This window comes from Zingiber officinale, chromosome 1B (assembly GCF_018446385.1).
Source record: "Zingiber officinale cultivar Zhangliang chromosome 1B, Zo_v1.1, whole genome shotgun sequence".
NCBI classification, from domain to species: domain Eukaryota; kingdom Viridiplantae; phylum Streptophyta; class Magnoliopsida; order Zingiberales; family Zingiberaceae; genus Zingiber; species Zingiber officinale.
Window position 1 is genome coordinate 15,027,421 of NC_055986.1, and position 13,165 is coordinate 15,040,585.

At 38.4% G+C, this 13,165-nt stretch overlaps 1 protein-coding gene across 1 annotated transcript in view; it reads left to right on the forward strand.

Annotated features, from left to right (window-relative positions):
• The first annotated feature begins 313 nt into the window (after window positions 1–313).
• The window catches only part of LOC122029661, a 28,948-nt gene continuing 16,096 nt past the window's right edge, over window positions 314–13,165 (forward strand). Inside the window, exons 1-2 of the mRNA XM_042588777.1 lie at window positions 314–407; window positions 621–731. Coding sequence (XP_042444711.1) covers window positions 314–407; window positions 621–731 — 205 coding nt within the window. The remainder of the gene's footprint in view (window positions 408–620; window positions 732–13,165) is intronic.

Consider the following 13,165-nt stretch of genomic DNA (forward strand, 5'->3'; position numbering starts at 1 on the left):
CTGGATGGCTGTTAATCCAAGGCGGTTGAACAGCTCACTAAGAATCTCCTTCTTTGAAGGCGGAGAAGCCTTTTACACACTAAAAGCTCTAAGAGTTGCTAGGAAGTTAGTACAAGAGTTGATTAATTATTTCCTAACTCCAGGGGCTTTTTTTATAGCTCTTGGAAATTCTATGTAAAGCCTTTAGGGCGCCTCCCAAGGAATGGAGGGTGCCTCCAAGGTAAGATGAGTGGATAAACCTTTATCCACTCACAAACAGTCAAGTTGACTGGTTTGAGGGCGCCCTCAATAACGTTGAGGGCGCCTCCAAGACATGGAGGGTGCCCTCCCGCCTGAAGAAGGCGGAGGCGCCCTCAACACTGCATTGAGGCTCTCTCAACACTACAGGTTCTCGCCGGCCACTTCAGGTATGCTTTGAGGAGCGTGCACGCTTTGGGATGCGTGCACGCATCCCTCCGGGAGCCCTATATAAGGACCCCCAAACTTCGACAGAGGTATGCCTTCGACATCACTGTAGGTACAGTCTTCATTCTCGTCATTCTTTCTTTCCGCTGGAGTTGACTTGAGTGTCGGAGGGCCGTTGCCAGGAACCCCCTCCCGGCTCAATTTTGTGCTTGCAGGTTCTCGCTGGAGGTTCGTAGCAGTCGAAGGTCTATACGTCATCACCGGGAGTGTCACGTACCCAGCGTTCATCGACTCAGCACTCGGACAGGATCACCTACCATCTTGCAGTTTGTTTGACTAGTCTTCTAACCCACCAGGTTTTCATGTCAGTTGTCCGATCCGCAGACCCAACTGGACTTCTGCCGGTTGTCCGATCCCGTGGACCTAACCGGACTTTCTGCCAGATATCCAGTTAGCCCGTTGACCTATCTGGACTTCACACCAACTATCTGGTCCCACAGGCCTAGCTGGATTTTAGCCTGGTGTCCAGTCCGTTGGACTCGTCAATTCCTGCACACTCGATAAAGCAATTAGATCACAAAAGACCTAACTTAACTTACTTATCATTCATCAAAACTTGAGTTAGATTGTTAGTACAAACCACACCAATAATCTCCCCCCTTTTTGATGCAATGACAACCTAGGTTAAGTTAGGAAAAAGAAGGAAAAATAAAATACACACAAAATGATTCTAAGAGAAGCAAAAAATGAGTTAGTTAGTTTCATTCTCTTTATCATTTTTAGGGTTAAGTTATTCTGATTTTCATTTATTTTCTAACTTGACCCCTAACCACTCCTCCTTTGACATTCATAAAAAACATGAGTAGATAAAAGACAAATAAGAATAAAATAATCAAGGAGAATAAAAGTTTGTAACACAAGAGAAACTTTTAGAATTACTGAGTAAAGGAGTTAAAAATTTTATAAATCATTTTAAAAATATTTTCTAAAGTAAAAACAACATTCAATGCATGCTTAAAACAGTTTTCAAAATACTTGCATTTTATAAAAAAGTGATGATCCAAGTAGTTGATAATCACCACTTGTACTTTTTCGATCGAGTTTACAGTCGGCATAATCGGAGTCAGAGTATCCTAAGAGTTCAAAATTTCCTACCCGAGGGTACCACATTCCTATGTTGGATGTACCTTTTAAGTATCAAAAAATTCTTTTAACATAAGCCAAGTGTGATTCCTTGGCACAAGTTTGGTACCTAGCACACACACAGACTGCAAATGAGATATTTGGTCAACTTGCAGTTAGGTACAGTAGGCTTCCTATGACACTTCTATAATATTTGAGGTCTATAAGTTTTCCACTTGGGTCACTATCTAGGGTTGTATTTGTAGCCATTGGAGTTTTAATATTTTTGGAGTTTTTCATTCCAAATTTCTTAAGTAATTCAAGTGTATACTTTTGTTGATAAACATAGTTACCTTCATTTGTTTGTTTGATTTGTAAATCTAGGAAGAATGTCAGTTGTCCTACTACACTAATTTCAAACTTCTGTTCCATTAGCATTATCAATTCTTGTAACAATTTTGAGTTAGTTGATCCAAATATTATGTCATCCACATAAACTTGAGCTATAAATTGATCTTGACTAATTACTTTTACAAAAAGGGTTGGGTTTATTTGACCTTGTTTGAAGCTTTTTGAGATTAAGTATATAGTCAGCCTTTCATACCAGGCTTTGGGGGCCTGCTTTAGGCCATACAAGGCTTTCTTTAATTTGAACACATGATTTGGGTATTCTAAGTTTTCAAACCCGGGGGGTTGACCTACATACACCTCTTCCTTAATTAGCTCATTTAGAAAGGCTGACTTAACATCCATTTGATATAATTTGAATCCCTTATGGGATGCATAACTTGGTAACATTCTAATTGATTCAAGTCTAGCAACTGATGCATAGGTTTCATTGTAGTCAAGTCCCTCAATTTGGCTGAATCCTTTTGCTACTAATCTGGCCTTATTTCTAACAACTTCCCCTTTTTCATTTAGTTTATTTCTAAAGACCCATTTGGTTTCAATTATCCTTTTATTTTCTAGTAATGGAACTAAATCTCATACTTTATTTCTTTCAAATTGGGCTAATTCCTCTTGTATAGCTAAGGTTCAATCTGGATCACTTAATGATTCTTCTATTATTTTGGGTTCGATGTTAGAGATTAAAGCTATTTGAATTAAGTTTCTAAAGGCTAATCTAGTTTGAACTCTTAGGTCGGAATCACCAATTACTTGGTCAAGTGGATGGTTTGGGTTACCCCTTATGGTTCTAGTTTTGTTGTTCTTGAGGTTGATGTCCTTCTTCGTCACTTGCTCCCCCTAGATTAGTGCTTCCTCTAACAAAGTCAATTGGTTGAATATGAGTTTGTTCTAGGTTCAGATTGGATTCTTCAAATTTATATTTGTGATCTCTTTGATTCTTAGTGTATTCTTATTATATATTGTGTACCCTCTACTATTTAATGAGTAACCCATAAAAATTTCATTTTCTACTTTTGAGGTAAATTTTTCTAGGTGTTCTCTTGTATTTAATATATAAACTGGGCATCCAAATACTTTAAAATATTTAATATTAGGTTGTTTATTATAATAAAGTTCAAATGAGGTCTTACTATAAGTTTTATTTATTGTGCTTTTGTTTTGTACATAACAAGTTGTGCTAACAGCTTCTGCGCAAAAATATTTTGGAAGTTTATACTCATTTAGCATTGTCCTGGAGGCTTCAAGTAGGGTTATATTCTTTCTTTCTACTACTTCATTTTATTGAGATGTTTTAGAACATGAAAATTCATGATGATAATCATTTTCAAGGTAAAATAGATTAAAGTTATAATTCTTAAATTCACCTTCGTTATCACTTCTGATTCTTTTGATTTTTTGATATTTTTCATTTTTAATTTGTTTACAGAATTTACTGAACACTTCAAAAGTTTCATCTTTATTTTTAAAGAATTTTACCCAGATAAATCTTGAGTAATCATCTATTATTGCTAGGCAATAGAGACTCTCATTTATGGATTTGATTCTATGTGATTGAAATAGGTCCAAGTGTAATAATTCTAGTATTGAATTGATTTTAGTTTGATTAGTTGATTTACGGGTTGATTTGGTTTGCTTTTCTTGTTGACAAGCATTACAGATTGTTGAATCTAAGTTGGATAATTTTGATAAGCCTATAACTAAATCATTTAATTTTGTTAAGTTTCTAAAATTTGTGTGGGATATTTTTCTATGTCATAACCAAGTTTCTTCTTTTTGTATCAGGTGACACTTAAGTGAAGAGACAATTAGGTTAATTGCATATATGTTGTCCTTCCTGAACCCTTTTAGGTTTATGTTAGGGTTATCTAAGTGCTTGATTAAGCATTCAGAAGATAAGAACTTAACCTTATATCCAGAATATCACAATTGACTAATGCTAAGTAGATTGTATTTGAAGTTATCAACCAATAACACTTTTTTAACAATAAAGTCAGTTTTGAGTTTGATATTACCTATCCCAATTACCTTGAGTTTGTCGTTGTTTCTAAAGACAACTGTTCCTAAACTTTGGTATGTTAGATGAGTAAACTTAGTGTGATCTCCAGTCATATGTTTGGAACAACTACTGTCTAATATCCACTTAGTTCCTATAAAAAGTAGGAGTCACTTATTAACTAAATCGAAGATTAAGTTTGTTTTAATTTTAAGTTGAATTTGAGTTTAATTTAATTTTATTTAATTTATTTTAATTTAGTTTATTTTTCAATTTTTAAATTTAGTTTATTTTTAATTAATTTAATTTTTAATTTAATTAATTTATTTTATTTTAATTTGATTTGATTTGATTTGATTTAATTTAATTTTAACTTATAATGAATTTTGTGATAATAATTTTTTACCAATGGATTTTGCAATAAAAATTTGTTATTGTTAATTTTATGACGATTTTTTTTCGCTGCAGTTTTGCTACAAATTTTGTTAGGTGCTGATTTTATCGTTGATTTACTAGAAATTATTTTGGTCACTAAAATTCCTCTCTAAATCTATGTTCTTTTAATAGTTCTGGGATGTTGGACTGTGGTGACAAATTTTGTTCGTCGCTAATTTTATTGTTAATTCACTATAAATTATTTTCATCACTAAAATTCCTCTCTAAATCTATATTTTTTTTATGCTAGGATATTGAATTGCTCAACTATCTGCTATTAGAATTTTTTATTTACTATGATGATTAATAAAAAAAAAAACTTCTCTTTGACCAAATCGGATTTATCAATCTGAAGAACGGAATACATTGAGCCAACTATAAAAAATAAAAAATAATATTCTAATAGCGATACAAATGTTATCTGCCTATATTATTTGACTCGAATTTTAGAGTAATTTTATGTGAATTATAAACATATCATTTATTAAAAAATTAAACCAATATAAATAAATGAAGACATCTATAAATTTAAAAACATATACTATCATGCACGTGGAGGCATATTTTATAGGGAGCAATGTCATTAAGCATATCCATGGCTATACAAACTACACTATATATAAATGATAGACATCTAACGAAACTTCTAAATACTTTTTCAGAACCTTGCGGATGAGTTAGCTACCCATGTTTAGTGCAAGATATTAAATTGAAATCTTGAATAAACATATTCATTAGTGCAATTCATTTAATTATCTTGTGAAGGCTCGAAAGAGATTATGTAACTTGGATATGCCACTTGATAAGGAATGTAACGAATGGGCTCAGAAAATAATGTAACGGTTAAAGTTAGGATGACGTGATGGTCAAAATCAAGGGTAGAGGACATTCTTCACCTAGCTTGGTTGCTCGACCAGTGTTAAGGCTCTCGGATCCAGCCTAATCAGATTACAAACAGTTCGGGAAAATATTGACCGACCCTTCAGCTAGTCAAACATAGGGGTTTAGTGTTTTTTCATGAAATGGAAAGACAGCATGTTCAATCATTCAATAGTCGGTCGAGTTTAAGGACAGTCGGTTTTATGGGTCGACCGGAGGGACTAACCCACCTTACGGCTGACTAGTTATAGATTTGATCATAAGAAAGGTCAAACTCCTTACTCTGTATGAATCTCTATGCATATATCTGGCCGACCTTATTACTAATCATTTCTACGAGTTTCCACATGACAATATGCATGTATATCCGTTCGATCATAGAAGCGGATGGATTTATATGCACAACCGGGCAAAATGTCGACCAGGCATAAAGTGCTTAGCTTCATATTGTTTCCCAAAGCTAATTTTTAGCACACACAATTTATCATATGGCTTCTCGAACGGATTTCCAGTACACCTGATGCGTCATATTATTCTCGAAATGAATTTATAATAGTAGTAAGTCCACAACAAAGCAGCTTAATGCGAGGATAGTCATAAAGACGGTCGACCTTATAGGCCGGCCAGAATATACTCATCTGACAACATGAGCAGAGAATCCTAACAATCAGTCAGAGCAACGACTATGTGTCAGAGAATATTCTTTTGGAATCTTCTTTAGTGATTATTGTGTCTCCCATCAGCCGACCACTTATAACAGTATATTTCTTAGCTTTAACAGCTTCGGCAACAATATAAGCTATAAACGATAAAAGAGATATACATATGGATGAATGGAGGATTCCTCATACAATTATTGCATATTACCTAGGTTATACTCTTTTCATTACCCAACAACTTTTGACATCCTTAGTCATCTCATGATTGCAGAGGTTATGTGAGGTGGTATTAAATAAGGTCCTCTCCGTTAGGAAAGTACGTTCTCTGAACATCTAGAGCTTACTCTCTCGCACACATTCTTATTGTTCTTCATTCACCCGGCCGGAATTGTACTGACTTGAGTGTCGGAGGGCCTTCGCTAAAGACTCCCCCTAGTTTTTAGTCACTGACATTTTATTGGCTAGTTTGATTGTGCATAGGATCGAAAGGAAGCTTCTCTGTAGAGTAAAGAGTCTTCTCCCAATTAACAACCAAGCCACCGTGCCCAACACATCAACTCTACGGTTTTCAGACAGGATCAAATTTGGCGTCGTCTGTGATAACTTTTGCTTGAATCTAATGATCAGAGATGGAAGAAGCTGGATGACTCACCACCATCACCTTAACGCAAGAAGATCTAGAGATGCTCATCAATGCCTGAGCACAGAAACTAGCACAACAACAACAACAAACAGCTACTGGTGGTATGCTGCCACTGCCAAATCTTGTAGCGTCGAAAACAACTCATCAAAGGGAAAGAGGGGCTCGGAAGGAAGGCCCCACCCATCTACCTCCCACGCCTCATTCACCAATCTTGCGTCATCGTGTGCTCTTCCATACATCGCCCGGGTACATGGGCCAAGAGGGACCACACTAAGAATTCTCTAGAGAAGCGCCTGTCCGAGATGGGCACAAGCGAAAAGCTCCAGCAACTTACAGAGCTCCCGAGTAAATTAGCACCTCATTCTCTCATAGGGTGTTAGAAGACAAGCTACCAAAACACTATCATCCCCTAACGATAGAGGAATACTCAGGGTCAACTGACCCTGAGGACCATCTCCTCAAATTTGAGAACGTTGTCCTCCTATATTAATACACAAATGATGTAAAGTTCCAGGTGTTGCTTACCACACTCGCCGTCTCGACACAAAGATGGTTCAAGCGATTATCGACGGACTCCATTAACTATTTCAAGGATTTTCGCAGGATTTTCCTTCATTACTTGTCAGTAGTAGGCATTATCAGAAGATCCCTTGAACATTTTCTCACTTAAACAAGGGCCCAACGAGACACTCAGAACCTATATCAAAAAATTCAACCAGGTGGCTATGGATGTCGCTTCAGCCACCACCAAAATTCTGGTGAGCACCTTCTCCTAAGGCCTCAACAATAATAATTTCTTCCGCTCCTTGATTAGAAGACTTTCAAGGAACTTCAACCACCTACTTGATTGGACGACTGAGTTCATTAATATCGAGGAGGTGCAGGCCACTAGGAAGAAGGAAGTTACAACACCAGCTGCTATTCTAGTGCCCAAGGGCCAAGCATTACCTGCTCTGCCACATAGAGGACCCCGAATGGGTCCTCACCCTCATCATCAAGAGCCATAACCCCAGGCCATGCAACATGTGGAGACTGAGAGAGAAAGATACCCCGAGCCCCCTCGGGGAGTCTCACAACGGTGGTGCACATACCACTGATCAACCACTCATGACACTCGGGATTGTTATAGTTTGACAAATCGCCAAAACAACAATCAAAGATTACGCTGAAGCACCTCGTCACCCAACCATCGCCCTTATCACCGATCGAGCGGCTCACCCAAGAGAGACCAGCGAAAGGTTGAACAACGCCAAAGAACACCCCCACCGCTAGCAGACCGTGCATAGGCTCCCGCTCAGGTCCACCAAGAGCCCCCAACACGTTAAGAAGAGAATCACTATAATGCCACCCGAGGCAATATCGACATGATAGCTGGGGGTCCAACCATAGAGATTGCAACAGAACGAGAAAGTCATATGCTTGCCGATTAGAGATCCACGCGGTAGCTATAGTACAGAGTAGGTAGCCGAGTCTGAAATCAATTTTATGCCTAAAGATTTAGACAGGGTGGAAATACCCAATGATGATGCTTTAATAATTAACATTGTTATATCCAATTATAATATTTACCGTACTTTTGTTGACACAAGCAGCTCAGTTAACTTCATTTTCAAACAAGCATTTGAGCAACTGCAAATAGACCCAAGCGAGCTTCAACCCATGGTGACTCCTTTGTATGGATTCATAGGCAATGAGGTCCAATTGCTCGGCAAAATAAAATTAGTTATATCCTTAGGGGAGGAGCCCCTAATGAGGGCACGTCGATCGACCTTCATAGTCGTGGACGCACCCTCGGCCTACAACGTCATTTTGGGCTGACAGGTCTTAAATAAATTCCGAGCAGTAGTTTCAATCTTCTACCAAAAAATAAAGTTACCTCTGGATGATCAAATGGGGGAAGTTAAGGTAGATCAACTAGTGACACGCGAGTGGTATATTGATATAATAAAAACTGAAACCAACTCCACCTGGAAGATGCAACGGATGGTAGTTAACACCACTGCCCACCCTAGTCTATGAAGAGAAAGAGGAGGTTCAAATTCAACTAGGTGGTTGGAAGCCACCACCCAAGTAGTTGCTGACTTACTTTCGAAACTGAAAGAAGAGTTTGTTATGTGTTTAACACGTAACAATGATGTTTTTTCTTGGGAACCTAAAGAAATCACATGCGTCTCTTCTAAAGTCATGGAGCACGTGATTTATGTCTTCCCTGAAGTCAGGCTGGTCAAGCAAAGAAAGAGAGATTTCGAGGCAAACTAGAATAAGATCATCCATGTAGAAGTAGACAAACTATTGGAGGTCAACTACATCCGAGAAGTGCAGTTCCCGAGTTGTCTAGCCAATTTGGGTCTTGGTGTCCAAGCTGGGAAACAAATGAATGGTCTGTATTGACTTCCGGGACCTTAACAAAGCATTCCCTAAGGACTACTGCCCCTTATTTAGAATTAACCAGGTAGTAGATTCAACTTCTGGCTGTGAGTTAATTTGCATGCTGGGCGCCTATCAGCGGTACCATCAAGTATCGCTCGCCAAGGATGACCAGTAGAATGTCAACTTTATAACCACTAAAGGAACTTATTGCCATAATGTTATGCTATTCAGACTAAAAAATACAGGTGCTACCTACTAACGGCTTATGAACAAAGTGTTTCAAAAGCATATTGGGCGAAATGTAGAAATTTATGTTAACGACATCCTTGTCAAGTCCCTCCGAGTGGCCGACCTGTATTCTGATGTGGAAGAAACTTGCCAGACTTTAAGGCGAACGGACTGAAGATCAACCCCAATAAATGTTTGTTCGTGGCAAAAAGCATACAGTTCCTAGGATACATTGTGACTGAACAAGGGATAAAATCTAACCCAAGTAAAGTGCAAGCCCTCAAAGACATGTCACCCCGCGCAATCTGAAGGAGGCGCAAAGATTGACCGGCTATATCATAGCCCTATCTCACTTCATCTCCTGATCGGCAGATCGAAGCTTGCTATTTTTCAAGATCCTTTGCTGAGCGACCAAATTCTAATGGGATGCTAACTGCGACAAAGCTTTTGAGGAGTTAAAATGTTATTTGTCCACATTTCCTATACTTGCTAAGCCAGTGGCGGGCGAACCTTTGTGGGTGTATTTGTTAGCCAATGGGCACGCAGTCGGATCAGTGTTGGAAAGGCAGGAGGGGAAAGATCAATAGCCTATATAGTTTTTGAATCATTTATTAAAAGGAGCCCATTGTCATTACATTATACTGGAAAAATTAGCATATGGATTGGTCTTAGCTGCTTGGAGGTTGCGTCCGTATTTCCTTTCTCATCCGATCACAGTACTTACTAATAGCACTCTAGATCGAGTACTTGTCAACTTAGAAGCCTCCAGGAGATTGGTTAAGTAGACCACAGAGTTCAGTGAATACAATATATAGTATCAATCCCGAGTGACCATCAAAGCTCAAGCCCTAGATGATTTCATAATAGAGGTGCAAAGCCCTGAGCCTAAAGAAACTTAAAAAAATATACGTGGATGGATCATCCATTCGGCAGAGCAGTGGAGTAGGTATTCTTATGATATCACCCAGGGAGATAGAATGAACTATCCGTGTGGCTGAATTATCTGGCTACCAATAATAAATCAGAATATGAGGCACTGATAGATGACCTGCAAGCTGCCAGACATGTGGGAGCTGCTCGGATTTTAATTTATTCATATTCTCAGTTAGTCGCACAGCAATTATCTGGAAATTTTGAGATCAATAATGAGCGGCTCAAACTCTATGCGGAGACATTCAAAAAGCTTAAAGTTGAGTTACAGGAGGTAATTATACAAAAGGTTCCTCGGGTAGAAAATCAAACAGCTGATGACTTGGCCAAATTGGCTTCTTCTATAGTTCTATGGACCCTATATAAGCTTGTGGAACAAACACTATTAGTGGCTTGCATTGAATGGCAGGCCGACCTTGAATTGCAGAGTGATTGGAGAACATGGATCATTTTATTTCTATAACAAGGCGTTTTACCAGCAGAAGGAGAATAAATACACATGATCAAGAAAAGAGCCGGTCGGTTTACTATGATTGGAGGCCACCTTTATAAAAGGGATTTCTCATGTCCTCTACTCAAATGCATTGGACCGGAGGACGTGTAATACATTTTATAGGATGTACATCAGGGTTCGTGCGATAGTCATGCAGCCAGTCAGTCTCTCACTCGGAAAATATTACTGGTCAGATATTTTTAGCCCACTTTGTAAGCTGATGCAGTTCAGTTAGTAAGAACTTACTTATCCTGTTAAAAGCACCAGAATATCTCACATCACCCCATAGAGTTACTGAAAACTTCCATTATCTCCTACCCATGCAGTCAGTAGGGTATGGATATAGAGGAACTTTTTCCCATAGCATCTGGCCAGAAAAAATTCTTGCTAGTAGAAATGGACTATTTTTTAAAATGGGTGGAGACCGAACCACTAACTAAGATAACTGAACAAATGGTTATCAAATTCTTATGGCAGCATATTATTTGTAGGTTTAGAATTCTACACAAATTGGTATCAGAAATGGAAGGTAATTCCAGGTCAAGAAAATCTAGGAGTGGTGTTCAACTTGTGGTAACACCCAGGTATTCACATCTGTGGCTTACCCCTAGAGTAACGGCCAGGTAGAAGTGACAAATAGAGAAATCATCAGGGAGCTTAAAATAAAACTAGATCACGTCAGTGGAAGCTGGGTTGATGAACTACCTAGCGTACTATGGGCATATTGCACAACCCATCGAGAAACGATAGGTATAACTGCTTTTCATCTGGTTTATGGTAGTGAAGTAGTGATCCCGATTGAGATTGGTATGGAATCTGATCGAAGGCAGGTGTATAACGAGGATAATGCCAGCCAACACCTTATGGAGCTTAATTTGGTAGAGAAAGTCAAAGACAAGGTGGTAGCTTGACTAATGACATACCGCCAAAGGATAAGGTAGAATTACAATAGAAGAGTCATCCCTAGATTTTTTAAGATTGACGATCTGGTCTAGAAGTGGATCAAGCCGATCAGGGATGTTAACAAGCTAGAGCCGCAGTGGGGAGGACCATATAAGATGGTACAAAAACTTACCTCAGGCTCCTATTAGCTCGAAGATGTAGAAGGAAAAAGGTTGGAGCGACCTAGAGCGCAAATTATCTACAGGCTTATAGGGTTTGAAAAGTATGTCTGTAATTTACTCATGTATTATGTAAAAGTTTTTACACCTAATGAGAATGCAAGCAAATTTATCTGAGAATTCCGTCAAATTTCAGGTCGGGTTATAAGCTAGCATGGTCTTGCGCCTTTAAATTCTATACTCTCGAGCCACCGGCCGGGTTATAAGCCAGCATAGTCTTGCGCCTTTAAATCCTAGACTCCCTAACCACCAACCAGGTATAAATGAGCATGCTTGAGCCTTAAATTCTAAACTCTCAAGCCACTGACCGGGTTATAAGTGAGCATTCTCTCGTGCCTTTAAATTCCAGACTCCCAAAACACTGACCTGGTTATAAGCGAGCATACTCTCGTGCCTTCAAATTCGGACTCCAGAACCATTGGCTCGATTATAAGTGAGCATGCTCTTGCGCCTTCAAATTTCAGACTCCTGAGCCACTAATCGGATTATAAGTGAGCATGCTCTCATATTTATATATCTCTCAGAGTCCTATACACCATTATGGGTTACAAGTGAGCAAGTTCTCGCATCCTTATACTCTTCTTAACTATGAAAAGATCAATCAAGCGCCAAGTAGAGTAACTCCAGGGGATCTTATTTATAATTCCACTTGTGTTAATTCTTCTTTCGGATGAATTATAGTCGTAGGATACATAAAATTTATTTCTCCCACAACATTCATGTCGGTTAATGAGAGCAAAATTATGGGCAAAATTTCAAGGTTCGACCTAGATTGGAAATTCTTCTACTTAGTTTTCTCATTATGGCCAGCCAAACGGTTGCTCTATAGGAGGGTATACTTTGCTCGAAGTAATATCCATCAGGGAATTATTCTTACAACAGAGGACTTATTGCTACTAAGATTAAGCACGGAAAGACAGGTATAATTTGATTATAACCTAAGCTAGTTTATCATCCCAATTTCCATATTCAAAATGTAAGTTTTGTGATAGTAACATGGTACAAGCATATAATTATATCTTACATTTAGTTAAACTTGCCTAAAATACTCTTGGGAAGCTCTCTCAATAGTCTCTGTTGATCTATAAATCTCCAGAGAGGTTCTGATGAAAGGTAGCCAACATCTTTTAACTATTGAATTGCCCCTTCGACCCTTGACATAAGGGTGTCTGCGATGTCCCAGAAAATTTCACTAAATTCCTCATATTTGAGGTAAGCTTTTCACCTAACCTCGAAATGGTCATCCTCTTCACCTTTAAAAAACAACAGTTCGGACTTGGTCGTGTCCAATTCAACTTACAGTGATTCCAACCAAGTCTCTTGTGTGTCCAGGTTACATTATTATTCCAAGATCTGCGTATCTCTAGAGGATAGTTCTCTAAGCTGCTCGGCGGATTCTGAAGCAAGGGAAATCTTTAGCTCTTGTAATAAGGAGGTATGCCTTGCTAATTCTGACATTGCCTTAATTTGTAGGGTCAT